The following is a 27,390-nucleotide window of genomic DNA, read 5'->3' as shown; positions in this document are numbered from 1 at the left end:
TTGCGTAACCACGACAAACACGAAGTGAAGTGAATATAATGACACAAGCAAGAGAGTGAGCCAAACGGTACTTAATTTTGATAATGTGTAGCTTATTATGTGATCTGATAAAAAACTTTTTCTCAGCTGTTTAATGCTGCACACTGTGAAAACTTGATGATTTTGACGAACTTTAAATGTTTTATAAATATGTACAACTTTGATGGCAAAGACAGGAGCATGATCTTCAAACCTCATCATCGCCACTCGTAAGACTCGGCATTGATACCGCTTTCTCGTGGTCATCGCTGGTTTTGTTGTCTGCCGGGAATATGGGAGACTTTACGGTGATTGTCACGTCGCTACCCCTTCTGCTTTCAATGCTTCTTCGCTTACTCTTTTTCACTTTTTGAAACTGAAAGTCGCTTTTCGCTGAGCTCAGCAACGGCTTGCTGTAAGGCAGAAAGTTTTCAAAGGCTGGTTCGTTTGCGCTGAAATTGTGTTTGGAATTGTTGTCTGCGTTGCAACCGGAGTAGAACTCAAGGTCTTGTTGGGAGTATGAGTACGGCTTGGTTGGCGATTCTACTTCTGAGCGAGATGCAATAGTTGAATTTCGTCGAAGTTGATTCTGCTGCTTAGTTTGGTTTTTGTTTGCTTGAAAATTAAAAGGATGTGCGGACTGCGATGTTCCAATGTATTTATCGTTTCGTTCTACTTCAAGGTTTTTTTGTTGAAACGGTATTTCGTAATCGTTAACCGCATTTTGATCGTAGAACTAAAATTCATTAGTGGTAATACAAAATTACTAGAAAAAAACTGTTATAATTTTTTTAAACACAACAATTTTTTACGAGCATAAAGTTAATTTTATAGACAAATTTATAAATTTTTCAAAAAACATAAAACTTTAATGTCAATTATTTTCCTTATCTTAAAAGCTATCTAAAAAAATTTTTTTATCTTAGAGAACGCACCTTTGTCTTTAATTTAAGAAAAAAAAAATTGGTTTGGGGTTTGAATTATTTCATGGGGTCCCTCCAAAAATAAAGGTTTTTTTTTAATAATTTTTTTTGATTTCCCTTAGTTTGCATGTTATTTAAACTCTTAAATAGTTATTTTATAAATAATTTTAATATCTTTTACGATTTGCCCCCAAAACAAAATGATGTATATTTCACTATCATTTGCCTTGGCCATTTCCTAGATAAAAAATTGATAAAAGGAAAAAAACAATTAATAAAAATGTGAATTACAACAAATGTGATTAAATTATTATAGTTTAATTAAATTTGTTGTAATTTACATTCTTATTAATTGTTTTTTTTTCCTTTTATCAATTTTTTATCTAGGAAATGGCCAAAGCAAATGATAGTGTAATATACATCATTTTGTTTTGGGGCCAAATCGTAAAAGATATTAACATTATTTATAAAATAACTATTTAAGAGTTTAAATAACATGCAAACTAAGGGAAATCAAAAAAAAAATTAAAAAAAAAATATATTTTTGGTTATAAAGCAATTTTAATAGAGAAAACAAAAAAAAAACCTTTATTTTTGGAGGGACCCCATGAAATAATTCAAACCCCAAACCAAATTTTTTTTTTCTTAAATTAAAGACAAAGGTGCGTTCTCTAAGATAAAAAAAAATTTTTTTAGATAGCTTTTAAGATAAGGAAAATAATTGACATGAAAGTTTTATGTTTTTTGAAAAATTTATAAATTTGCCTATAAAATTAACTTTATGCTCGTCAATTTTTTTACTGTGGCCTAACCTAATTAAATTTTTTAAACTGTAAAAATAGTATTAAAAAAAAAAAAACCGTTATTTTACATTTCAAAGCAAATCAATTTTATTTATTTTATTTACTTTATTATTCCACTGATTTTTATTAGAAATTTGTGCTGCTTTTTTATATGAAACTGATGGTTGATTTGGCCCGTTTGCATTGAAAGATACACTTTCATCATCCTGTTATTATTTAGATTCGATGATGAATTTAAAACTTGAAATAAACAATTAAATCAAAAACATGACAAAGTCTGTTTGAAACAGCAGTAGAACAAATTAAATAGTTATTTAAATAAGAGTAATTTTCTTAATTTATTCCTTTTTGTTTAAATTTCATGATTTATAGTAAAAATTGGATTTTATTGACAGAAGTCAGAGAATCTATTAAAAACAGATGAACGTTTTACATTAAATAGTTTTAACAATTAAACACTTTAATCTTTTGTAATCAATCAGAAATAAAAATTAATAAGAGATTAAAAAACTACTTAAGAAAACTAGCAAAATCTATTCTAAAATTGTATTTTTATTTTTTAGAATATTCTTTTAGACTAACCGTATTGCAGACTTCGTTGTACTGATTGTGTTTAGTAGGCGACGTGCCCGGGCTCGTTATGAGGGTCAGGTCAACTCTGGAGTCTTGTTTCTCAACAATAAGAGGTTTGGTTTTCATCAATGACGAAGAGGTGGCGTCGCTCAGTAACACTTCGTTTTCCCTTATGTTTGATGTGGAACTAGCAAGTTCGTTGTTGTATGACGATCTAAAGTATTACGCTTTTTTTTTTTCACATCTCAGATATTACAAATTTAAAGTTTTTTATCGGTCATGTTTGTGATTGAAAAACAACTTTATATTTTTAACCCTAAGTTTTATTATGTCTTATAAAAACCCTGTCTAACTTGTTCAGTCTATAAAAACTTTAATTAAGTATGTATTTTTGTAACAGAACCATATAAATGTTTTAAAAATCGTACTTGTTGTTTAAAAGCTGACTAGATTCTTGTTGCCTTTGCCGGCTGTTTGTAGCTGAAACTTGGCTGTTAGTAGCCTGTCTGCTTGCAGTCAGTGCGCCCGGTTTACCTTCTTTTCTGCTTTTGTACGCCCTCCAGTGTTCATACATCAGCAGAGCCCCGTAAATTTTTCCAACAGTGTATGGCGCTTCTACGCATAATTATGTTCGTTGTAATTACTTTTAACAAAACTTGAGTACGGCGTTATTTTAAAATAAATCACAAAGGTTAAGTATATGCTTCTAACTTGATTGCCTAGTATGTATAATAAAAAAACTACTTAATTTATAGGTTTAAAAGAATTCTTAATTGCAATAGTTTTTTTTGTACTATAGGTTAAAAACAACAAAGTGCTTCATTGTTAATAGTAATTTAGTATGAATAAGTAAAACAAAAGTATTAAATTAAATTTTTTATAGTTTTATTATATTTTAAATTACGATTAAATTACAATTACTTATAAATATTATATCATCCTTTTTAGCTTTACTCAAATTTGCTATATATTACATCTATATGTAAAACTAGTTTTTTCATTTAAATATTTCTCAATTTTTTTTCAAATTGATTTTTTAGATTTATTGTAAAGTTTAGTATACTTTTTTTTTTAATATTACTAGAGCTTGAATACCTTCATTTTTAGGTACTAGCAGTTCAACCTTTTTAGTTGCCAAATTCGGCCATGCAAGACGAATTTCTTCTCTCAATTCATCATCAAGTTGTCTGGAAATATTGTAAATGTTTTAAAACAAATGTATACTACAAAAACAGCTTTTTGTTTGATACTCTAATATTAGTAAATTTTAATAATCGTATAGTATAAATGCAGTGTCACCTACAAACAGTTTATTTAAAAAAATTTTTTTACAAGCAAACTGTATTAAGTAACTACTATGTATTAAGTTTTGAAACAAAAAATTTTTTTTTAAGCAACATAAGTTAAATACTATAGTATGCTTAATACATGTTGTGTTTACAAAAAAAAACTATTTATAACTTGTACGATTTGAATGAATTAGATTTTTCATCAGAATCCTTTTCCGCTTTCTTTTTGTGCATTTTAATGCACAGTGAGGTTCTTATAAGAGCAAGCAAAGTTGTTGTAAAATTTACTTTCTTATCCGTAATGGGCATATTCATCTGTATGAGTCTCTGAAAACGTTTTAAAATGTTTTAACTTTAGTGGTCAATGAACAAATTATTTGATATTTACTATCTTGTTGGAATGACACGAAACTAATGGTCTACTTGAGTCAACATTTTTATTTTACTGCGGGAAATTTTAAAGATTAACACTAACTCTGTATGCTACTCTGTACGGACAGTTTTTTCCGAACCCAAGAGGCGGTTCCATCCTTCTAAGCATTGAAAACATGTCCTTATAATTTATCCATCCGGTGGCCTGCATTTATTAGCTTTAGTAGTTTGTAGTTTTCTTAAGTTAAAAAATAATTAGATTTACTGAATTTTGTGTAAATTTTGTAAAACTAATGTTGAATGTTTGCAGTAGAAAAGTACTTTGAAAAATGTAGTTTTAATTAAATAAAAAAAAGTTTTATGAGAAAATTTGAAATGAATTAAATGAGTTTTTCATAGTTTTTTATAAACTGTTTTTTTGCATGGAATACAGTAACTGAAAATATTTTGTCATTTTTATTGTAGTGCCTATGTTTATGAAACTTTAAATTAAATTTTTTAAATGCATATTGTTTACTATTTATTTTACTTGATCATCGTAGTCAGCCCATACCCTGACATACTCGTCTAAATGGTGGGGTCCGAGTATGGATGAGTCACGAGTTAAGTATTCAAAGTTGTCCATGATAACAGCTACAAACAAGTTCAACATCTGTAGATAGATTTTTTTTTATAAAATGCAGTTTAAAGTTTAAGAGTAATGAAAAAAAAGCCATGTACGTAAAAAGCTACGCAACCAATAAACTGAATACAATTTAAACTATAGTTCAAAGTTTATCAAATCTAAGTATTTGGTTCCGTTAGTACTGTTTAAAACTATTTATTTACAACTATTTGGTACAGTCAAACTCAGACTAACTAAAAATGAGCAGAAAAATATAAAAGAAGTGAAGTATATGTAAGCCATTTTCGACCCGCACTTTGTGGGAGGGGCAATTTGAGCGAGCGGATCGCATTCTGCGTTCACACAGTCCATCATTATGCTTTGCCAAGCCTCGCCTGTAGCTGATCTGTTTCAAACGTCTTTAAGTTAAATTTGCACTTAAAAGTGTTGTTTAACAGTTATGTGCAGAAACTGTCTAGAAGTTTAATCTTGTAGACAATTGAAACTTAGCAAGAAATTTATTTCTTAAAGTTTAAATGAAATTTTTTGAAAAGCTTTTAGATAAGGAATCTATGTAAGATTACAGCATGTAAAATCATTTACCTAAACAAAAGCATAAGAGCTTGTATGAAGTCCCTGAAATTGTTATGGTGATTGATTTCAGTTTCGTGATCTAACTTGATGTTACCGAAAAGTTGCATACCGATGATTGCGTAAATGAAAAACAGCATTACTATCAGCAAACATACGTATGGCAGTGCCTGAAAATTTAAATTATTGTTTTTTTAAATGAAATAATAAATACACTAAAAAAACACCTAAATAATTTAAAAAATATATAAGAACTTGTACTTATTCAACTTTTATATGTATAAATGTATTTTTTTAAAAAGTATTATTTGAAAACAATTAATACGTTTTTGTTTAAAACTTTATACTTCAAATTTAGACAATAATGATTAAATCTCTATTTAAAGTATAGAATTTTATCTAAAATTTCTTAAAACCGTTTTTTTTATCAACCTGTATATAAAGTCTAAATTAAGTTTTGGTTTAAATTTTCATATTTAATTATTAATTTTTCTAGAGCTTTGTTTAGTGAAAGTTACTTTGTCGTTACAAGTATATTTTGTTAAATATACTTGTATCAATCAAAATATTTACCTTAATAGATTGAACAAAAGTCCAAAGCAAAATTCTTATAGTTTCTCCTTGACGTAAAAGTTTTATCAATCTTGCGGCTCTGAACAGCCTCAAAAAACTCATGTTGATGAAATTAGACTGTTAAAAATTGTATATAATTTATGACGAAAACAGTTATTGCAAACACTTTTTTTACTGTGATAGAAAACTCTTTTTTATACTTACTTTTTTATTAAACATTTCTTATACTATATTATAAGTAAAATTAAAATTGTATTTTTGTTGATTTTTAATGTTTTTAGTGATGCTTGTAAATATAAAAATCTTTATTTCAATAGTTTAAAAGAGGTTATTATAACTGCTCTTTAAAACAAACGTCTGCATTTAAAATCAGTAAGTTTCAAACAAACAAAATGTGTTCAAAAAGTCTTTAAATTTAATTTTTATTAAATAAATTAACTTTGATGGAAATGATTTTTGTTAAAAAAAAAAGAAAGATTTTGGGTTTAGTTATAAACACCATTACTGCAACATAAATATTTAGTAAAGTTGATTTTTAAGTTTATTAACTGAATAGTCTAAGTAAAAATTAAAAAAAAAACGCTATATCTTAATGAGTTTAATAGAAAATTAATTTATTTAAACTTTTAGAGTTTATAAATTACTATACTTAATCAAAGCTATACCAATATGAAATTTCAAGCAATCTTGATAAACACCAAAAATATAAATACGTTCGTTTTTTTTTAATACTAAATTTTACTGAGCTGGTTATCTTAAATGTTGTTTGAATATTTAGTGTAACCGTGTTCAGTTCAACTAAAAGATAATAAATGTTTCTGATCATTTAGTTATTAAACTTATTTATGTATTGTATAATGTACTTTATAGGTACAACGCATGAACAATAATCATTTTACCCTAAACAGTTTAATTATACGTCAAAAGAAGAAAGTATGAAGTGAATCTAAAGCTAATTTATTATATTTTAACATAAATATTTCATAATAAAATTAACGATTTTTTACAATAAAAATTATGTTTTTATTGCACTAAAAAAGGTACTTTTTGTTAATATCACAGTTATTTCTTTATTGCTAGGTTATTTATTTTAGAGATGAATTAATTTTTTAGCTAATACTACTTTCTTTTTCAGAAATTTACAGCTGCTAAACAAAAGTATAAGTTCTACAAGCTTTAATAAACTACTAGAAACAATTATATTGTTAATAGAGATCCGAACGAGAAAATTTCGTTGAAATACAGCTTTAACTACGAATTGTTGTCTTTAATTATTTAATTTATTGAACACTTATTTAAGGGTTGATCTCAAGGGCTCATAATTATTAAAAATAAGTTGAAAAATCAATACTAAGAGTTTTTCTACTTAGGTATTAAGGTTAAAAGTATTGTAGAAACTTTTGTATAATTTTTTAAACTATAAACGTTTAAATCAGATAAATAATAAAATTAAATTATGTTTCTTTTAAACACCAAATACAACAAAATTATCCGTACCGCGTCTTCATGCTCACTGTACAGAGCTGACCTCTGGTGGTTTTTCAAGTTAGGAAAAAAGTTGGTTGAAGATTTCAAGCGCAAGGTGGCAGCAAACAACATTCAAAACACCATTTCCATCATGCGGTTGAAATATCCATAAAATAAAATAAAGTAAATTAAAACAACAAGTCCGTACCGATCAGCGCTGCATCGCCTTTTTCAACATTTAGAATGTGTTGCGATGCGTTTCGCTGATCGGTGGTGTTGATGTAAATTATGTGATAGTTCTAATATTTAGTAAAAGTAAACTAAATTTATTAATCATAAAAAGTTAAGGTATCAAAAATAATTAATCAAACGGAACCTAAAAATAAAAACATGCCTTAAGTCAACTTAGTTTTAGAAGTTTACACAAAGTTCTACATAAGTCAGCCTTTAAGTTTGCTTTAAACACCATATTGCTTTTACGGTTCAGTTACAGCTTCAAACTTTACTACGGTTATTATTTGTTAGTTTATTTACATTCATCAGAAAAATTCTCAGCCAACAGTCATACATTTTTGCAAAAAAAAAAAAAAAATTAACTCAACTGCATTGCGTTTCACGTTAACGTTTAAAATTAAATTACCTGATCTTCTTGGTCAGAATTATCTTGGACTCGCTAAAGAATGATTTTTTTTAGTTTTCTTATCTAATATTTTTGTTAGTACCTTTAAAAGCTTTTTTGCAGCTTTCTATCTAAATGAGTTGATCATAAACAGAAAGAAAATACTAAGCAAGTGTTTGTTTTAGTATAATCAAGTTAGTTAAAACGTTGCAGACACCGGTGACAATTTAGTCAAAAAACTTATGTAAGCTTTTAGTTAAAACACCTTAAAATTTTTATCGAATTAAAACACGCATATGTAAACTAATTATAAAAATAAATTTTAATTCATTAATTTGAAAATTTCAGTATCATCATAGAAATAAATAGACACAGTAGTTTTTTGTATTGTAAATAAATACTTTTTAATTATTGGAAATTTAAAATTAGTAAAATATTTTAAACACTTTTAAAAATAAACTTCAATAGATTAAGTTTTACTTAAGTTGTTATGAATTGTAGATTACCGAAGAAAAACAATTTTTTTTCTTATTTTCAAACTTTGAAGATGTATTTTTTTAAATAGTTTTATTTATTACACTTAATAAATTTAAATATTTTTTTCGAAATTAAAAATTTCATAAATGATTTTTTATATATATAAGTTAGCTATAAATAAGTTTGTGAAAGTTTTTTAAAGAAAAAACAAGTTGATGTAACAGATGAAATTATCAAAATTATATTTGATAAAAACACATTTTAATTAAAATTCACGTTATGAAAATGATTAGCAAGCTTTAATTGTACATGTAAAAATTAGTTGCTCTACTCACCCCCTTATATAATAACTCCTGCAATTATAATTAACAGGTTATAGCAAAAAAGAATATATTTAGAGGTGTATTTAAAAAAACAATAATAATATATATATATATATATATATATATATATAACTATAAACTAGGTTTTCTATAGAACAAAATTTAACCTGTTGTTATTTATTTACTACTATTAACTACATTAAAAATTAAGTATTAAAAAAAAATTATAGTCTTTCTTAAATGTATTTATTATCGCTGATTTAAATGGTAATATTATTTTCTGATAGTTTTAAAACTTAAAACTACTGTTTAATCTTTTACTTGATGACTGTGTTGAAATTACTTACAAACAAGTAAGTCTTATAAAAAAATAAAAATAGCTCAAATTTTAAATTTATAAAAATGTGTTTGTACTGATTTGACTTAAATTTAAAGTATGTTATATCTATTGACTAAAATATTTAGTATATTATATTATATATATAGAAATATAGGACAGTGGATTGTAATATCATAAAACTCTAATAAGTGTTAGAAAAAGGGTCTTTAGATATATATATTGTTTAAAATATATTGTTGTTCTTACTTTCACTTGCATATTGATCAATAAAGTTTATGACTGTCAGAAAAGTATTAATTTATAATAAGTGAAATTCTGAAAAAGTCAAAAATTGTTATGTTAAATTTTCAATAGGACAACTAAACTTTTTAGTTAGAAGCTAGTTCATTATAACCTCTGGTATTTAAATTATTTGTAAATCATAAAAAAATTAAAACGTTTAAAACTAGTCATTTAAATTAGCTACAGAGATTTTTCACACTAAAAATTAAAACAAAAATTTAAATTTAAAAGTATAAAAAAGTTATAATGAAAAAAATTACCGCCACTAAGGTGATAAGCACATCGGCGATGCTTCCTAATACAGTAATAAAATCAAACACATTCCAGCGATCTCTGAAGTAGTTCTGAAAAAATAAAAATAAAATAAGAACACTGCATTCATTTGAAATGGCTAACAAATTGTTTTTTTTAACAATTACTAAATGTCTTATACACTTGAGGTTTTTTCATGTTCATTTGTTAAACTAATTTTTGTAAACACTTACTATCTAAAAAAAAACATTAAACTTTTGTATATTAAACTACTTTGTTTTGTGAAATACTTTTATTGTAACTTAGCTAAAGTAAAACAAATAATATTTTTTAAAATGTATAATATTTTGTACTAACTTTATAAATGTTGAAAATATAAAATACAGCACTTAAATTGTTGTAAGATATACACTAAATATTTAATAGAAGCAAAACAAAAAGTTAAGTTATGTAATGTATAAAGAATGTTATACATGCTACCATGCTTTAAACAATTTAAGGAAATGATTCAGTTTTTTATGTCTACGAAAACAATCACTTTTCAATCACTTATTTTAAAGTAGTATATAAATTTTGTTAATTCTAATAAGCTTTATCAATTAAAATTTCAATAAACTTTAAAATTACTAGATTGTTTTCTCAGTTAAATACTTGAGCTACTTTTTATATAGAGATTGAATTAGTTTTATTTTTACTAAAAATTACTTCTCAGTGATTTGTTCAAAATTTATACTAAATTAAGAATTAAAAAGTAGAAAATACAAAGTTTAAATTTAAAACCTTGTAGGTATTTAGACAAAAGTTACATGAGTTGGTCCTAGTTGGGGAACTTAAAGACTTTTTACAGCAGTTTTGTAGTATTTTTTTATTAAAGCTTAACGTAGAGCTTAAAGTCACTTTTTATCAAAATATTTTGTTTTCAAATAAAAAAGAATTATTAGAAAGTATTCTAGTAGTAGTCTGATTATCTTTTAAAAATGTTTATTTCTCAAAAGCACCTGGTTTTCATCAATAATTTTAAATTATACTATATCAAAGTTTGTTTTAAAATCAATAACCCTTTCATTACATCTAGCAACTATTATACCAATCTATAAAACAAGATTAGTTAAATAGAAAAAAAGTAGGACCGACCTCTACGGTCTGAATTGATAAACTACTAAGCAAGTAAAACCTGTTTACAATTAAACGAAAAATACTATCAGTTATTTATAAAAATAGATTACTCGTGGAGTGAAAGCAATCATCTTCAGTATACATTCAAGTGTAAATAAAACGGTAAACACAGTATTAAATACAAACAGCATTTCCCTCCAACTAACTTCGTCTTCTGAGTCTTTTTCCCAACCCTAGAACAAAAAATTACAACATTCATGCAACATGCTAATTAGTTAGATTTGGTATAATTTTAAGGTTAGTGAATATAATTTAGATCAAAATTGGCACGAAAAACTTTTCTTGATTACAACTGTAAGTTATTAGAATATACACAAATTTTAGTAACTTTCATCTTATAGTTATCTTAATCGGTGATGCTCATATAACTGTTTTCACTCAAATTTTAAAACAATAAATAACGTCATTGTATTACACACGTATTTTAATTCAAGCTTCTTTTTTTGTTCAGGACTACACATTTAATTATATCAATACTTGTTATACGTATTAAATTAGGTTTTTAACATGAATTAAGTCTTTACCGTTTAAAATTTTGCTAACTATTCGAATTTTCAACATTACTGTTTTTAAATTTTTAGAATTTTTAATTAGTGAAAATTCAATTTTGAACTTAAAATCTTGTCATTTATTTTTTAAGCAAATAACTCATTCGGAAAAAGTTACTTTTTGTTTTTAGAAAGGCTTTTTCAATACATTTATAGATTTAAACTTTTATCTTTTTTGTTTAAAAAAATGCTGTAAAAGTTGAAAGCTTATATAAATCTATTAAGACAAACGAGTCCGAACTTTATATAACGGAAAATCAATAACTAAAAGTTTACTATATATAAATAACTTTTTTTCTAAAATATTGTTTATATTAGTTATGACGCATTATTTGAATATTGGAAAGTTTTAATATTCAAAATATGAAAAGTATTTTAAAAGAAAACAGAAAGTTTTCTTTAATAAAAACTTTGAATATGAAAGTTTGAACAATGTTTTTTTCTTATAGTTTGAATCAGCTGCAGTGAGTAAAAATACACATTTTGATTTTACATAGGACAAACTAATTCAAAAATTTATATTAATTAGTTGACAAACTCAAAGTTAAATTATGATAACTAAACAAAGTAAGCAGATGCAGTTACAAACATCAAAACAGTCGGGTTAATAAATTTGTTTCCAACATTATTTTGCAAGACAGTACACAAGTTCAAAAGCTTTTTCGCTCAATACAGACACATAGCGGACATATTTACCATTGGTCCATATGCAAACATCTTGATAAAGCATTCAAGGGAGAAGAGGGCGGTAAAGACTATGTTTAGGTAATGCAGGAATTCATCATACTCTCTGCTCATCCCGTTGTACTATTACGTAAAACTTACAGTTTCATTAAACTAGTTTTAAACTAGATGTTTTTATTTTTTATGTTTACTTAAAATATTGTTATTAATAAACGATTTACATTCAAAAATAAATATTTTGTAAAAAAAAATAAACTAAAAAAAGAAAATAATTTAAGTAGCTTGTACTTAGCTTAAAGTTTAAACAACATGGTAACCTTTAGCATGAGTACGATTGTATTTAACACAATGAGGGCCATTATGATCCATTCAAAAGTAGACGACATGACTATTCGCCATACTTTGTACTGAAAACTTCCCCTCACGCGAGGCATGAACCTCGTCAATGGCTTTGCAGATATTGCAAAGTCTATACAAGCTCTCTATCATAATTTTGACTTTTATCAAATGCAAACCAAACATAAGTTTAAAAAAAGTTAGATCTTAAAAATTTATACAAAAGCTCGTGAAGTTATTTGGTTCAGTTTATTTAATTTAGAGTTTGGTTTATTCAATGTAATAGTAACGAAGACGTGTATACTTTCCAAATAAAGAAAATTATACCACTAAAGTAAACCATTTTTTAAAACCAGACACATGTACTGTCCACTATTTATGTATTAATATTTGTAATCAAGTATTGTTGTAAAATTTTTCTATTATAAAATTAAAAGTGCATCTTTATTGTATAAAACTATTTTAAAAAATGAAATAAAACTTTGTAATTAAGTTGTAAAAATTACCAAATAAATAAAATATATTTAACTAGTAACTTATATGAAAGTTAAATATTTACCTCATTCTTTTCTAAGGAGCAGTTTGACATGGCTTTGTCTCCTTCTTCTTGGAAGGTTATGATGATAAAAGCCACGAAAATATTAACAAAAAAGAAGGGAAAGACGATAAAAAAGACGATGTAGAACAAGCTCACTCCCATTTGATTGTATCTTCTCGGACCTTCCCCTTCTTTTGTTGCGCTTATTGAATGCCACAGGACACTTTTATTTAAAAAAATAAATACTAAGTGGCTCTTTAAGAACTTTTACTTAGTCTTTTTACTTTAAAACTAAAATAACTAGGTATCAATAAGCTTAAAATTCTATTTTTCATATCTATGTTGTAAATATTTTTAGTTTAGGCTACTATAATGCATTAAGAGACTGCATTAAAAATTAAATCTTGCACAAAACTAACTCAGGCCAGCCCTCTCCGGTAGAAATAGTGAACAATGTAAGGAAAGAGTACAGCACATTATCATAATGAAAACTGTATCTATCCCATACCCGATCTTTCAAGCGATTTTCTTCGGCATCAACATACTGACCGCTAAATATTGAATTTGCAATATAAGTTTGTTTGTAAAATTAAAAATCTACACTAGACAAATACAATTTTTATAAAATTTGTGAAAATAATTTTAAAAATATATTTCATAAATTTTATATCACATCATTAATTAAATAACTTTTTAAATTTTATTAAAAAATTTTTTTTTTACCAAAAAGTATAAAGGCCAAAAAAGTTTTAATTGTTAAACTAATTTAGCCATTAAAACTGCAAACTCAAAAAAACTAAATAGAAAAAACTTACACACAGTTTTCTTTCAAATGAATAGCTTTATCCGTGCAATAGAAAAACTTTCCTTTAAACAGTTCAACTGCAATTACTGCAAATATGAACATAAAAAGCATGTAAACTATCAGTATTGTTGCTACGTTCCGAAACGCGTTCACGACACACAAGAAAACTGCCTGTGTATTAAGAAAAATATTTAAATAAGTTTAAAGTCATAAGCTTGGTAAAAATTGAAGCACTAAAAACGCGAACTTATAAATTTCGTTTGTATTTTTTTTAAAGTGATTAGTAAATTACATTCACATTATCAGTTTAAAAAAGTTGTAATTAGTAGTCTTTTTCTTCTTTTAATAAATTTAGGTGTAATATTTAGAGAACTATAAAAATTCATACTATAACTTTTATTAAAGATATTCAAAAGTTTGAAAGAAATACATACTTTTAGCTTTGGTAAACGTTTTATTGTCTTCAGCGGCCTTAAAACTCTTAAAACCCTCAGAGATTTTATAAAGCCGAGATCTAAACTTGGGCTTTCTGCAGATCTGTGTTTATAACATTAAAATGGTAAAATGATCAAATTCAAAAATTTAGTAAAACGATTTATTGTTCATATATCAATTTTATACAAGTATCAAACTACATAGATATTAAATATTCTAATTAAATTTATTTTATACAATTCTTTTAACCTTTTCGTAAGTAATCGTAATAAAAAGACTAAAATAATATTTATTTTAACGACCTATATGTATTGTAAAGTACTAGTATTTTGATTTAAAAGTAAATCTATTTTTATTTATTATAGAATCAACTTTTGAATATTACTGCAAGTAAAAAGAACATAATACATATATATTTGACAGATATAAAACATACAAGAAACTAAACAATAAACTCTAATACATATTAAAAAAAAACTGATGTGCTGAGTTTTGATTTACGTAACTCTAGTTTTTTTTTAGATTTATTTTGTAAACGGTAGAAAATACTACTAACATGAGAGCAATTCCCAATAGAGCACTGCAGACGACTACAAAATCAAGAATGTTCCATAAACTATGAAAGTAACTTCCTTCGTGTAAAATTAATCCGAGGTCTATCATCTGAAATTAAAAGAGCGATAGTTTAAGAAAAGAAACAATGAAAAATAAATTATAAAAAATACTCACTAGATAATAACAACAAAAACATTTTTTAATTTAAACTAAACAGTTTAAAAGCTTTTAAGAGTTCATTCTTTTAACCTTCATTATCATTTCAAACGTGAAGACAGCTGTGAAAACGTAATCAAAGTGTTTCAGAACATTGTTTCTCATCGAGTCTTTTGTTACTGGATCTTCTGTAGCGAGCGTCAGGCTACTCAGTATGATGATAACTAATATGGTGGTTTCAAAGTACCTCATGTTGACAACAAAATGGCAGCCAAGTCGTATCCTGGAGTAATATTGTTTTTTTTTGGACATACCGCTTAATTTTGATTAAAGATTTTTTTTATGCAAAATTATATAAAAATAGTAGTGTTGTACTGGATGTGTACTATTTTTGTGTATGGAATATTTGAATCTTACTTTTTTTCAGTAAAACTTAAACCTATAACTCTTAAAATTTTTAAATTTAGTTAACATACGTTTATATGCTAAATATTGTATGTCATAAAACTATTAGAGGTAACTGGCTCGTTACTAATGTTTGTTTTGTACTGTCTAAATAAAAGTTTTATTCAAACTTTTGTTGATTTTTTTTGGAATTAAAAACTGAGTTAGTTAAGATTTTTCACAAACAACAAATAAATTTTTTACGGGTTGTTTGGTCCAAATATGAACATGGAGCTGTGGGGAATAACGGGGCGGGGCAAGTCATCCAAGTCCGCATCTAACCGCCCTTGTTCCACATCTGAAGCTTTCGAACCAATGTTTGAATTATGATCTGTATTCAAATATAATTTATACTAGTTGTAGCAATACTACGTACACTTTTTCAGTAACATTTTTTTAGGTAAAGATTTTAAAACAATTAAAACTTTGAAAAAATTGTCTAAAAACATTCTTTTTCTTACGAATATTTACCTCCGATTCTTCCTCTTTGGTCCATCGAAGCAAAGTTTGGATTAAGCATATGCAGTCTTGAAGAAGGATGAACGCTATTGTTACTTGTTAGTTGGCTGTCAAATGTAGTTTTATTACCACTAATAAAACTGTTAGTTAACAGTCTCAACGTGAAGTTAAAAGATTTTTCTACTTTTACTTATATATTCTAAAAACAAATATAAACACCTAAAATGTACTACATTACGTATACCTACTTTAAGCTTTTATTAGATCCAACATTAGAGTTTTGATCTTGTTTTAGTTTTGAAGGTGTAGCAAGTGGAGACATACCGTTTTTCTATATAAAAAGTATAGTTAATATTTTAAAAGATTGAACTAAAGCTTCACTCATTTTAAACTAATGAAAATTTCTTTTATTTATATGTAACAAATAAATTGATTGTCAAATAATAAGGGTTGCCACACAAAATTTTGTAAATTTAGCCTGACTTTTCAAGATTTTGACCAATTTTACCTTCCTCTTAGATACACGTTTTAAGTACGCACTTCCAATTAATTACGCATTCTGAGTACGCATATTTAAATAAGTGCATATTTTGAGTACTTTTATTTTGACAAGTACGCATTTTAGTACGCATTTCTTGTTCAGTACACATCTTTGAACCAAAATAAAAACTTTCTGTCTGGTTTCTTTTTTATTTAGAATAGTAATTCTTAGCTACAAACTTTCTATTGAGTAGCTGCTGTGTTCAGAATGTGTACTTCAGCGAAAGATAACTGTAGTAATAAGTTATTGCAATGTAAAAATAAATAATATAAACTTTATTATAAACATTTTTGTACTGAACTAGGTGTATATATCAAAGTTTTACTATGGAAGTGTCCTTGCCAGAGATCATCAATACTAAAAGATTACATACAACAACTACTTGTTCAAATAAGGAAATAGTTCAACATGTTTCTCGGAAAAATTTGCAATTTTTTGTTTGACTTTATAAAGAAAAAATGTTTAATTTTACAACTTGAAGGCTTTGTAAGTAAATTTCTATAAAAGTTTTACAATTTTAGTCTGACTTTAAAAGATTTTTTGTTAATTTTTTACCATTCTAAGACTTTGAAAACTAAGGAATTTCGTAAATTCTGACATTTTGCCTTATTGACCTAAAAAAACTGATTTTTTGCCATCTTAACCTAAAAAAACTTTCTTTTGTTCATTTTGACCCAAAAAAACTGACTTAGCCTGACTTTTTCCAATTTTTTCGAAAAAACTTACTTAGCCTTACCCGTGGCAACCCTGAATAATTTGTCTAAGAGTTATATAAAAATGTTTATTAAGTTTTTACAAAAAATATCTAGGTTAGTTTATTCTTTATTGTTTATTTAGTCTAGTTCCAAACTTTACACCTCTAAAATATTCAAAAAGTAAATAAAGCCTATAAAAAACCTGAATGTTCACAGATGCTGACAAAAAATTATTCTTTTTAGTTCTGAGCATGGGCGAGTTGGTGCAACTGTGAATTGGAGTCGGTCTCTGGTAAGGCTCCACGTCAAATTGCTTTCCACTGCCGAGCTCTCCTAAAACATTATGCATGAGCTTACTACGCTTTCAAAATCCAACTATCCGTTTTTTGATAGTAAAAAACAGAAACTTAAACTCATAACGTATTATAAGTTTAGAAGAAATTCGAAACCTGGAACATATAAGTCATCGTCTGTTTCATTGCAGCACCCGTCGTGTTCACCGGCCAACAAGGACTTTTTGTTTCCGTGTTGACTTCGAATTTCTGCCTGCCGCTTGTCCCAGACAGAAGCCGTTCCACTGTCACTATGTGACATGTTTCTGGTGTTAAACCAATCAATATTATCAAATATTAAAAAATATATAACATTTTCAGTTCTATTTTTATAATAATTGTCTCTTTTTTACCTCGAGTTAAATGAGTTGCCGCTTGGGGATTCTATGTTATTTTTGAGCATTTGCTTTTTCATTTCTTTATTGCCTTTCTCTTCTTCTTCGTCTTTCGTCAACTCTTGTGCATTAGCAAGATTGTCGACGGCAATCGCCAAAAACACATTTAAAAGTGTATCTGTATCGAATTGAAAACATTTAAGACATTGAAAGTAATTTATTCAAAAGACTTTGCAACAAAATATTTAAAAAATAAATACATAGAATTATCATAAGTTTGATAATATTTTCTTGTACGGTAAACGAATATAGTAAATGAACAATTACAATAATTAAGTTTTTACCTAACTTAAACAAAATGAGGAAATTTTAATTTTAGTGTTCAAGTTTCTACCAAAAAATCAATGAAACTAGTGAATCACATTAAAAATTAATATATTTTGCTGATGATAATTGAATCAACAAGACTTTAGAATATTGATTTTTTAAGCTAAATGACTAGACACCGTTATCGTAGTAGGGAAAAATGTAGAATATATTTAAAGAAAATCGAGCTAGTTTACTAAATATGTTTTTAAAAAATAAAAAAACCATCTTCTTAAAATATAACCCTAACTCGCATTTTTAACATGACAATATAAACAAGTTTTAATTAATGACGAACAGCAGAGAAGCTTTTATTACACAACATACCACATAACATTAAACCTTAAAACATAAAAATGCTTTTAAGTTTTTTTTAATAAATTTAAGGCAAACTACTTTTTTGAATATTGAAAACATGTTGAATTATGTTGTCAAAAGTTTTGATTCTATTTAACTTAAAATTCTTGTTTAACTATTCCTCAATAGAAAATAACTGTAATATTTCTAAAAGAAAAAACACATTTTAATTAAAGGTTTTAATTTCAGTTAAAATAATAAAAAACATCTGTACAACAAAGAATTTGATTTTGAAGATATTATGGTAAAGATAGAGAATATCATACTATTTAAAAATACATTAAGGTAAATATGTTTGCTAAAATTTTAATATTCATCTCAAGACATATTTATCAAAAAAAACTTTTTATTCTTTATAGAAACTGTTTATGCTTTTTTATACTACAACAGCAACACTTTTAAATCAACGCTAATTTTTTTAAATAAGATAAGTTACACTTTAAAGTAATGTAAATATACAAGTACTGTATATGAATGTATAGCTAAATTTTTATGTATGTTTTTGGTTTTTGTTTTGAAACTTGTTTGAATAAATTCTTATAAACGTATTTAATAAGTAAACCTCCCTAAATTTTGGATGTTATAATCATAGCATACGTTTTGTGCTTCGTTAAATCATTTTATTTTTTTTATTTATGAAAAATCATAAGAGAAATAATGATATGTACGAAAATTAAAAACACTCTTAATATTTTTTTAATTATGTACTTTATTACATAAAAAAAAGTAATATACAATTTTTGCTCTTTTTTTAATTATAACAAAACCATTTTGGATTAAAGGTATATTAGTGATAAAGAAGAAAAGTATTAAAAACTTTTTGTTCTCCTCCAATATTTAAAAAAACTTTTTAAAATATCGAATTTTTTTTTTAAGTTTATATACTTAACACTTTATCATACAATTTAACAGGTAACATTTTTTATAGAAAAAATAAATATACCAATATTTGCCTTAGCCAGTTTTCGCGAACAAAAAACTTATTTATTGCATTTTTCAATATTTTTAAAGTCAAGAGTAACTTCACATTAAAAGGAAAACTCTATTAACAAAAAACAAAAAAGAAATTAATCATAAATAAGTATATTTAGCATACTTACAGTTTCCAAATAAGACAAGAAAAATAAAGTATAGAGAAACAAATAAATTTCCATCGTAAGCCTGTATTCCATTGTACATTACTACGTTCCAGTCTTCTCCTGTTAAAACCTACAAAATAAATCTTTGTATACATTTGCAGTTTGATAAATTAGTGAAGAATAAAGTCTACACAAAGTTTTATTATCCAAAAACTATAATTACCAAGCAATCAACAACTAAATTTAAATAAAAAAGTCTTTTTTATTTTGATGTCTTAACTACAACTTATGATTTTATTATGTAAACTAAATAGTTCATACGAGTTCTAACAGCTTAAATTAACAAAAAAGTGTAAATTTATCTAGGTTAGCAATACTCTTTTTAGCTATGTACCTGAAAAACGGTTAAAATTGCTGAGGGAAAGCTGTCAAAGTTTGAATTTGGAATTTCACTATCACCTTGATTGAATCTTTAAAACATTTACTTTTATTTAATAAAATACTAACATTTATTATTTTATTTAAACTTAGTAATTTAAATTTCCAAAATAACTTTTAAATTGTTTTTTAACAAATAATTTTTGAATTTATAAAATTTATTTAAGCATGGAATAGATTAATAATCAGACTTTAACTTGTTTAAAGTTTATAAAAAAAACAATAAGCCATTTAAAATTCAACGTATAAAATTTGGAACTGATTTTTTTAATGAATAACTATGCTAATGTACTTAGTAGTTGGCGATAAAAATATGTTTTAAAACAAAGTTGAAACAAAGAAAACGTAAAGTATTAGTAATTAATCTGACTATAAATAACTTTTAGCAAATATGTATTTGAAAAGTTTAATTATAATTTAGTACGTGTGGGCAGAGTGTAAAACATGTCTTCTTAAAAAAGTTTTAAGTAAAGCACGCAAAGTTGTTGTAAGTTTAAAGTTTAATTAAGGTAAACTTCCCTCCAATAAATCAAACAAGTTAGTGAAAAATCTTTAAAAGTAAATAAGTTTAAATTTAACAAAAGAAATTTCAAAGTAAAAATCAATAACCAATCTAAACACTCATAGCCTATATAAAAGACAAATTTTTTGTATAAGTTAAATTTCGACTTCTCTTTTTTTATGCTGTTTTACAATGTTTAGTAACAAATCTTTAAGTTTGACTAAAAATCTAAAGTTATATAGCTGAAAACTGATTATGTAATCACTGAAGTAAGAACAATTTTTTAGTAACTAAAAAGCACAGCTACTTATAGATTTTTAGTTTGAAAAAAAGTAATTTTTAAAGCTAGAAAAAAACTGTTGAGGAAGCATATACATTTTTTCAATCAAGATTCTCAAAAAGCTCTTAGGTAAATAGAAAAAGTTCGAACGCTTTAATTAATTTTTTTTAATAATTTTGACGATCATAATAATTAAGATTATGCTAATAAAAAAATATGTATCACTTTTAATAATTTAAAGAACAAAATATGTGATAAAATAACTTTTAGTATTAAATATTAAAAAGAAATTGATAACATACATCATTTTTTTGTAATATATATAAAAGTGTAAAATTTAAGTGTATGTTTATATTTTTAAAGAATATATTCAACTTTCTTATAATTTTATTTATAAAGATTTCTTAGGCGTACAAAATATTTAATATGAATACAACAAAATTTATGAAGTTTGTGCCCTTTTTAACATGATAATAAGAAAAAGTAAAACACAATTAATTCAGATAATATAAAAACACTGGTAAAAAATTAATTTTTATTTCATATTTATAAAAAAAAGCCAGTTCGATATTGTAATTGTATTGTGATTGTAAAATATCTAAAATTTTTGTTTAATCTAGAATTTTTGTTTTGTTTAAACAATGACTAATTTTTGTTTTATACTTTATTTTGGAAAAATTCAATTCAAAATATATTGTGTATTTTACTGTATATTACAACTATAAATAAGACATTACTAGAACACTGAAACTAATTCTAGCAATAGAATAAACTATTAAAATTTGACGAATATAATTTTTTAGAAACTTATCATCAGGCTAAAGGACATTACATAGTGAACTAAAGAAAAAATCAGTAATTTTAAACTTTAGTGTCATTTTTTTTTTTGATAAATGATAATTACATTAAAAAGATAGCTTGATACTTAAAAAAAAATGTAATTAAACAAAATAGATATTCATTTAACTTATACTGTGCACGACTGAGAAAACAGAAAGTGTTTTATTTTGCACAGAAAATATTTAACATGATAAAAAAAAAACTATTAATTAATTTTGTTTAGCCTTTTTATTATAAAGAGAAAATTAATGTTAATGGACATTACATAGTAAACAAAAGAAAATATCAGTAACTTTAAACTTTAGTGTCAAATTTTTTTTTGATAAATGATTATTAACATTAAAAAGATTTTTTTTTTAAATAGCTTGATACTTAAAAAATAATGTAATTAAACAAAATAGATATTCATTTAACTTATACTGTGCACGGCTGAGAAAACAGAAAGTGTTTTATTTTGCACAGAAAATATTTAACATGATAAAAAAAAACTATTAATTAATTTTGTTTAGCCTTTTTATTATAAAGAGAAAGTTTAAACACAAACAAACAGTTCTTAGTTCGCAGTTTATATTATAAGACACCTAAACATAAAAATAACATCGTTTTTAAACAATAATTAATATTTTATAGCCTAGAGTGACTTTAAAAAAGGTTTTTAAATAAAGCAGATTTGAAGGTTATTAAAAGAATACTTGTTAAGAAACTGAAAAAGTATTTAGGATAAAATTACAGCTTTTGCCATGCAACTTACTGTTTAAAATTTTTATTTAAAACAGGAAGTAATAACAGGAGTAAAGTTTGAATTTTAAATGTATATTTTTTATAAATCTAAAAGGTGTGAAAATTTTATTTTTTTTTGTTTTAGGTAAAATAGCATTATATTAAATTTGTAATTAATCCCACTAGTATTATTTAAGTGTCATAGATTATTTTTTATTACATCAAATAGTATTGTTTAAACTAGAATTTAAAAATAAAGCATTAAATCAGCTATTTAAAACTAGCTAAAACTATGGTTTAGTTTAGGTTTTTTTAAGTTTTGTTTAGAAAATAAGTTCAATCTTATTTTAACTTAATTTCATCCTAATTTAAATTCTAAATACAAAAATATATTTTAAACAATCAGTTAAATTTTAAATATTTTTCGCAAGTTTTGTTTTTATCAAATATATATTTTTCCAATTTTTTTTACACTATATTACTATCTATTTGATTAAGCATATTCCTGTTTAAAGAACTTTTTAGTTTAAAGATATATATATAGGTTTCTGCTAAAAAAAGCTTAAATTGACTTGGAAAAATTTAATAAAGTGTTTAATTTAGCTATTAAAAAAAAGCAGGTGAACAGTTTAAGCAGCACTTAATAAAACAGGTTTCACTTGATTATAACTAAACATATATTTTAAATTTTGAAAAAATTATTTCTATCTAGATTATAAATACTTTCATTGTTAAAAACAGTTAGTTTGTAAATAAATAAAAACTTAATTTAAAAAAAATTAAAATAGTAGTTTTAGCCTTTTTAAAATCAGTGCTAAAGAATTAAAAAGACTACTTTGTTGTTTGAGTATAAAAAAAGTGTAAAACACTGAAAGTAAGTAAATTATAGTCTGTAAAATATTTATGATGCAGTTGTTTCGATAAATTTAACTTATTTTTATGTGTATAAAGTAGAATTTTTAATTTAGTTGAGAAACTAATATGAAATTAACTTTGAGTCGCATTCTCACTTTGTAGCTAACAGAGTAATTGTTTTAAATAAAATAAAAAAATATTCTAACTACTTAAAAGATGACTAATCGCTTTTTTTAATACTTACGTTTACAAAAAACTGTCGTCGGTTTAAACAAATTTTGAAATTTTATGAAGTATTCGACTATATAAGATTGGTCACTTACTTTCCTCCAAATAGCTGCATACCAAGAAGAGCAAAGACAAGCAAGAAGAGAAACAATAAGAATATCAAAGATACGATTGATCTTAGAGAGCTCATTAAGGACACTACTAAGTTCCGCAGACCCGACCATGCACTTAAATTTTGCTATTTTTATCAAAACATAGACCAAAATTTTATTTCATAACAACGTTTTTTTAAGATATTTGGGATAGAAAATTTGAATTTAGAAAAAAAATATTTGGAAAGCTTTTGAAAAGCTGTTATAAAATTTCGTACACCTGTCTTTAAAGTATACTTATACAATGTTCAAAAAATACCTTGTGAATTTAAATACACGTAATAATCTCAATGCTCTTAAGACACTGATTCCAAATGAAGCTTTTGGATGAAAACTTGACCAAACTATTTCAAAAACTGAACCTATTATTACCTGTAAAATTTTATCATTGAAGATCAATTTAGCTAAAATGTATATACAATATACTAGTAGGTATTCAAAAAATTATAACTCATTAATCGTTTATGTTAAATAAAAAGTTTTTTAAACTGAATTTTAGTTCATAAAAAAGATAACTAAGTAATTATATATTAAACATTTATTATACGAATTATATTGTTTTTTTTTTACAACGAAAATAATTCAAGTTTTTTATTGTTTTTGTCTGAAAAAAAAAACGAATTAAGTGTACAAAACTTTAAATATTAACTTACTGCGAAATCAAATATGTTAAATGATGATCTAAAGTATGTTCTAGGTCCAAGACCATAAATTTTTAAAAGTATCTCTGTTGAAAATAGTCCAAGAAAGATATACTCAGCATAATCTGAAATAGAAGCCTTTGTTTAATTTAGCTTAAATTTTAACTTTTATAATTATTATTCATTCGCAAAAAAGTGAAAATTTTCAGTATGTTTAAAGCTGTTCTTTAAAAAAATATAACATAATATATAACTATATATCCAAATTATTTTTTAGTGATGTTAATCTTAGAATTTTACAATGTAAGTGAATATATTTTATAAAATTTTCATTTTTATTATAGAAAATAATCAGTTTTGTGTAGTTACAACTACAGATTCTAATTGACTTACGTAGAAATGTTTCCCAGTACTGAGGCTGATCATAATGAATGCTTGATAAACAAGCAGTGTTTAATAAAACCACAAACAAAACTGTCCAGTAAAAAATGGGGGATTTAACCAATTTTCTTATCCTAATCCTGTTTAAAACAAATTAGTAATTAATTTCGACAGAAAGTTTAGTAAAAATTAACTTCGAGTAACTAATAAACACAAAAAACTGAAAAGTTACTTATAAGTAATTAAAATATCACAATGTTTATAAAAAATTTCAAAAAACAATAATTTATTCTTTTTGTTTTGTTTTACATATTTTAGTATACAACTAGCTAACTCTTAAAAATTGCTTGAAAATGAAAAATATTTTAAATTAAGTTTATTTACTTTATTTGTTTTATAATGTTTATAAGTTCTAGAAATATGTTTTCAATTTTGGTTGCATTTAATTTTTATGGTTTAAAACTTAAATCTACAAATTCGTTGTGTGATAGATTATTATTAGCAATTGGCATTTTGAAAACATGAATGTACTTAGTGATAGAGTATAAAGTTCTTGCGTTTCACATTGTTCATTTCATTGTACAGCTCCCAATTTTCTTGTAAATTTGAGTAGCAGTAAACGTTGTAATACAACAGCTTAATTTTAATATTTTAATATAGAAAGTAACTTGCATTTTTTTCTTTTGCAATTAATTACAATTAAAGTTAAATTTGAAATGTATTTGAAAACAAACAAGACAAAAACCGACTGATTATGGTTATAAATCAAATATTTTATAATTATCCAAAAATATCTATTAGCTTTGTCGAATAAACAACATTTGACTTACTTAAACTATATAAGAACAAAAAATCATAAAAGAGCTATTAAATTAGTTTATACTTTATGTTAAAAAAGTATCTTGTAATTTTTTTTATGTACAAAGTTTTACATTAAAAATTTTAAACTGCATAAAATGAATTGTATAAAACTTATGATTGTACTTCTATTTTAGTCAAACAAATGGCCCTTTCTATTTAAAATTGGGACATAAATTGTTAAAATTTTCAAAAAAAAAAGTTCTCAAGAACATGAATTTTTTTTTAATCAATAACAAAATGTATTTTTGTAAATATAAAAATATATTTTTTTAAATCTAACACAGCTAATAACTGCACATTTGGGATTATTTTGTACTTTATTTTTATTCTGTTAGTAAAGTACTAATATTAATTTTTGAAGGAAGAAAAAAAATTAACAAAAAAAAATTGTTAAAAACTGTATTAAATAAACTCGCAAGTTTTTAGTTTTCGTCTTAGTTTTCGTAATAATGAAAGTAAGACTAGCTTTTTTTACTAATTATCAAGACTTTTAACTGAAACTTTTTTTTTTATGAATAATATCTAAATAAAAATTACTTTAAGTATTGCTTTAAAAGTTATTTTTTTTAATGTAAAGTTTATTTTTATAGCTAATGCTTTTTTTACATTTACTTTAAAAATAATTTAACTAAATTTATATTATATTACTCGTGTATGAAAACCATTTTTATTCTTTAAAACTCATGTGGTGCTCTTTATGTTCAAATTTAACAATATTTTTTAATATAAAATGTTTAAAGTTAAATAAAAGTGTGGCATCTAAAAGAATAATAAAGTGCGTTTTGAAAAGGAAACGTTGAAAATTTTATCGAAATTGCAAAGGGTGGCGGGATTTGCACTTTTTTTTGAAACCTTTCAAAATGATCGGGAAAATGAGCTTAACAAAACCAAAATGTTAAAAAATACTCAGAATAAATTCATTAGTTTCGCAGTCCGAAGCCAAGAAAAACTTTTTTGAACGTTTTAGTACAACTGTTGAACTTTTTCTAGTTTTAAGTGTGGCAGCAGTTTGTGCAACAAACTTTAACACAAACAAAATATTGAGTACACATATATTCATAACAACTTTTCCATTGATTGTTTTATATTTTAAGTATCTAATTAGATATTAAAAACTACCTTAGTCTTCTTTCTTTTCTTGTAAACCAAAGGTTAAACCCATTAAGCGAGTCTTGATTTTGTTGGTTAATACCTGAAAAAAAATCATTAGAAATATTTCATTTAAAAGACTAATTTTAAGATAATAATAGGAATCATAAAGTTCATTCAAAAAATCGATTAGTTTTGTTCATATTCTTAAATAAAAACACATATTATTTGATTTACAATTGATTTTAAAATATAAAAAGTTTTAAAATAGTTTTTTAAAATATCAAAAAGTAACTGTTAAAAAAACTAAAGTAAATAAGTTTAAGAAAAAAACTATTTATTTTTTTATCTCTAATGTTAAGTAAGCATCTCTACACGGACAACTTAGGAACATTATTCATAAATAAAATTACTTTAAAATAAATTAAAGTTTTAAAAAATAGCATTATTTTAGCTGAACCAGTCTAGCTAATTTCTCACTGTATGCTTTATTACAATCACTCAACTTTTACATCGATATTTTACAAGATTGAATTTTTTCATGTTAATAACGTTTCTGAAACGTTGTTTACCAAAAATTAATCAACTAAAAGTGTTCTAAAATTGGCTAGGCAGCTTTTCTATTCGAAGGGACAAACTTACTATAATAAGTCTTTTGCGGGTCAGTCTTGTTAAAAAAAAAACTACGCAATTAAAAAAAAAGTATAACACAAGAATTAGAAGAATAATTAGCACACAGTTGAAAGAATTAATCATTTTATACGATTTATAATGGGACCAAAAAATATAAATATGAGCAAATTTTAAATTGATTGTTGTAAAAAACTCAACTATATTTTCAAAATCTATTTTCAAGCTATAGTACAAAAAATACAAATATACTGTGCTCTCAACAATAAACAATGTAATTACAACTTTTTTGAACAATTTATATGAAATAAAATTCGGATTTACAAAATATACTTTGTGCCTTTTCAAACTCTCAGACCGTTTTAAACATCGAAAGATTAAAAGCTATACTCTGATGAAACTTTTACAGTATTGAAACAGGCCAGT

General features: G+C 24.8%; 1 protein-coding gene across 1 annotated transcript in view; it reads right to left on the bottom strand.

Annotated features, from left to right (window-relative positions):
• Nucleotides 1-226: 226 nt before the first annotated feature.
• LOC145837008 (voltage-dependent N-type calcium channel subunit alpha-1B-like) overlaps nucleotides 227-27,390 on the bottom strand; it is a 35,136-nt gene continuing 7,972 nt past the window's right edge. The window contains exons 11-42 of the mRNA XM_082944778.1: nucleotides 26,365-26,437; nucleotides 24,397-24,524; nucleotides 24,016-24,128; nucleotides 23,622-23,734; nucleotides 23,306-23,437; nucleotides 19,742-19,817; nucleotides 19,369-19,477; nucleotides 17,564-17,723; nucleotides 17,328-17,476; nucleotides 17,081-17,211; nucleotides 15,891-15,973; nucleotides 15,655-15,749; nucleotides 15,388-15,514; nucleotides 14,833-15,022; nucleotides 14,585-14,691; nucleotides 14,028-14,130; nucleotides 13,604-13,764; nucleotides 13,208-13,339; nucleotides 12,810-13,011; nucleotides 12,224-12,396; nucleotides 11,927-12,023; nucleotides 9,515-9,598; nucleotides 5,747-5,863; nucleotides 5,186-5,343; nucleotides 4,838-4,988; nucleotides 4,508-4,630; nucleotides 4,082-4,183; nucleotides 3,779-3,933; nucleotides 3,413-3,504; nucleotides 2,746-2,932; nucleotides 2,327-2,531; nucleotides 227-754 (exon numbers count right to left, since the gene is read on the bottom strand). Of these exons, the coding sequence (XP_082800904.1) occupies nucleotides 227-754; nucleotides 2,327-2,531; nucleotides 2,746-2,932; nucleotides 3,413-3,504; nucleotides 3,779-3,933; nucleotides 4,082-4,183; nucleotides 4,508-4,630; nucleotides 4,838-4,988; nucleotides 5,186-5,343; nucleotides 5,747-5,863; nucleotides 9,515-9,598; nucleotides 11,927-12,023; nucleotides 12,224-12,396; nucleotides 12,810-13,011; nucleotides 13,208-13,339; nucleotides 13,604-13,764; nucleotides 14,028-14,130; nucleotides 14,585-14,691; nucleotides 14,833-15,022; nucleotides 15,388-15,514; nucleotides 15,655-15,749; nucleotides 15,891-15,973; nucleotides 17,081-17,211; nucleotides 17,328-17,476; nucleotides 17,564-17,723; nucleotides 19,369-19,477; nucleotides 19,742-19,817; nucleotides 23,306-23,437; nucleotides 23,622-23,734; nucleotides 24,016-24,128; nucleotides 24,397-24,524; nucleotides 26,365-26,437 (4,556 nt within the window). The remainder of the gene's footprint in view (nucleotides 755-2,326; nucleotides 2,532-2,745; nucleotides 2,933-3,412; nucleotides 3,505-3,778; nucleotides 3,934-4,081; nucleotides 4,184-4,507; nucleotides 4,631-4,837; nucleotides 4,989-5,185; nucleotides 5,344-5,746; nucleotides 5,864-9,514; nucleotides 9,599-11,926; nucleotides 12,024-12,223; nucleotides 12,397-12,809; nucleotides 13,012-13,207; nucleotides 13,340-13,603; nucleotides 13,765-14,027; nucleotides 14,131-14,584; nucleotides 14,692-14,832; nucleotides 15,023-15,387; nucleotides 15,515-15,654; nucleotides 15,750-15,890; nucleotides 15,974-17,080; nucleotides 17,212-17,327; nucleotides 17,477-17,563; nucleotides 17,724-19,368; nucleotides 19,478-19,741; nucleotides 19,818-23,305; nucleotides 23,438-23,621; nucleotides 23,735-24,015; nucleotides 24,129-24,396; nucleotides 24,525-26,364; nucleotides 26,438-27,390) is intronic.

This window comes from Thalia democratica, chromosome 1 (assembly GCF_965202585.1).
Source record: "Thalia democratica chromosome 1, ktThaDemo2.hap1.1, whole genome shotgun sequence".
NCBI classification, from domain to species: Eukaryota; Metazoa; Chordata; class Thaliacea; order Salpida; family Salpidae; genus Thalia; species Thalia democratica.
The sequence above is the reverse complement of the archived record's forward strand: the minus strand, read 5'-3'. Positions and strand labels throughout refer to the sequence as shown.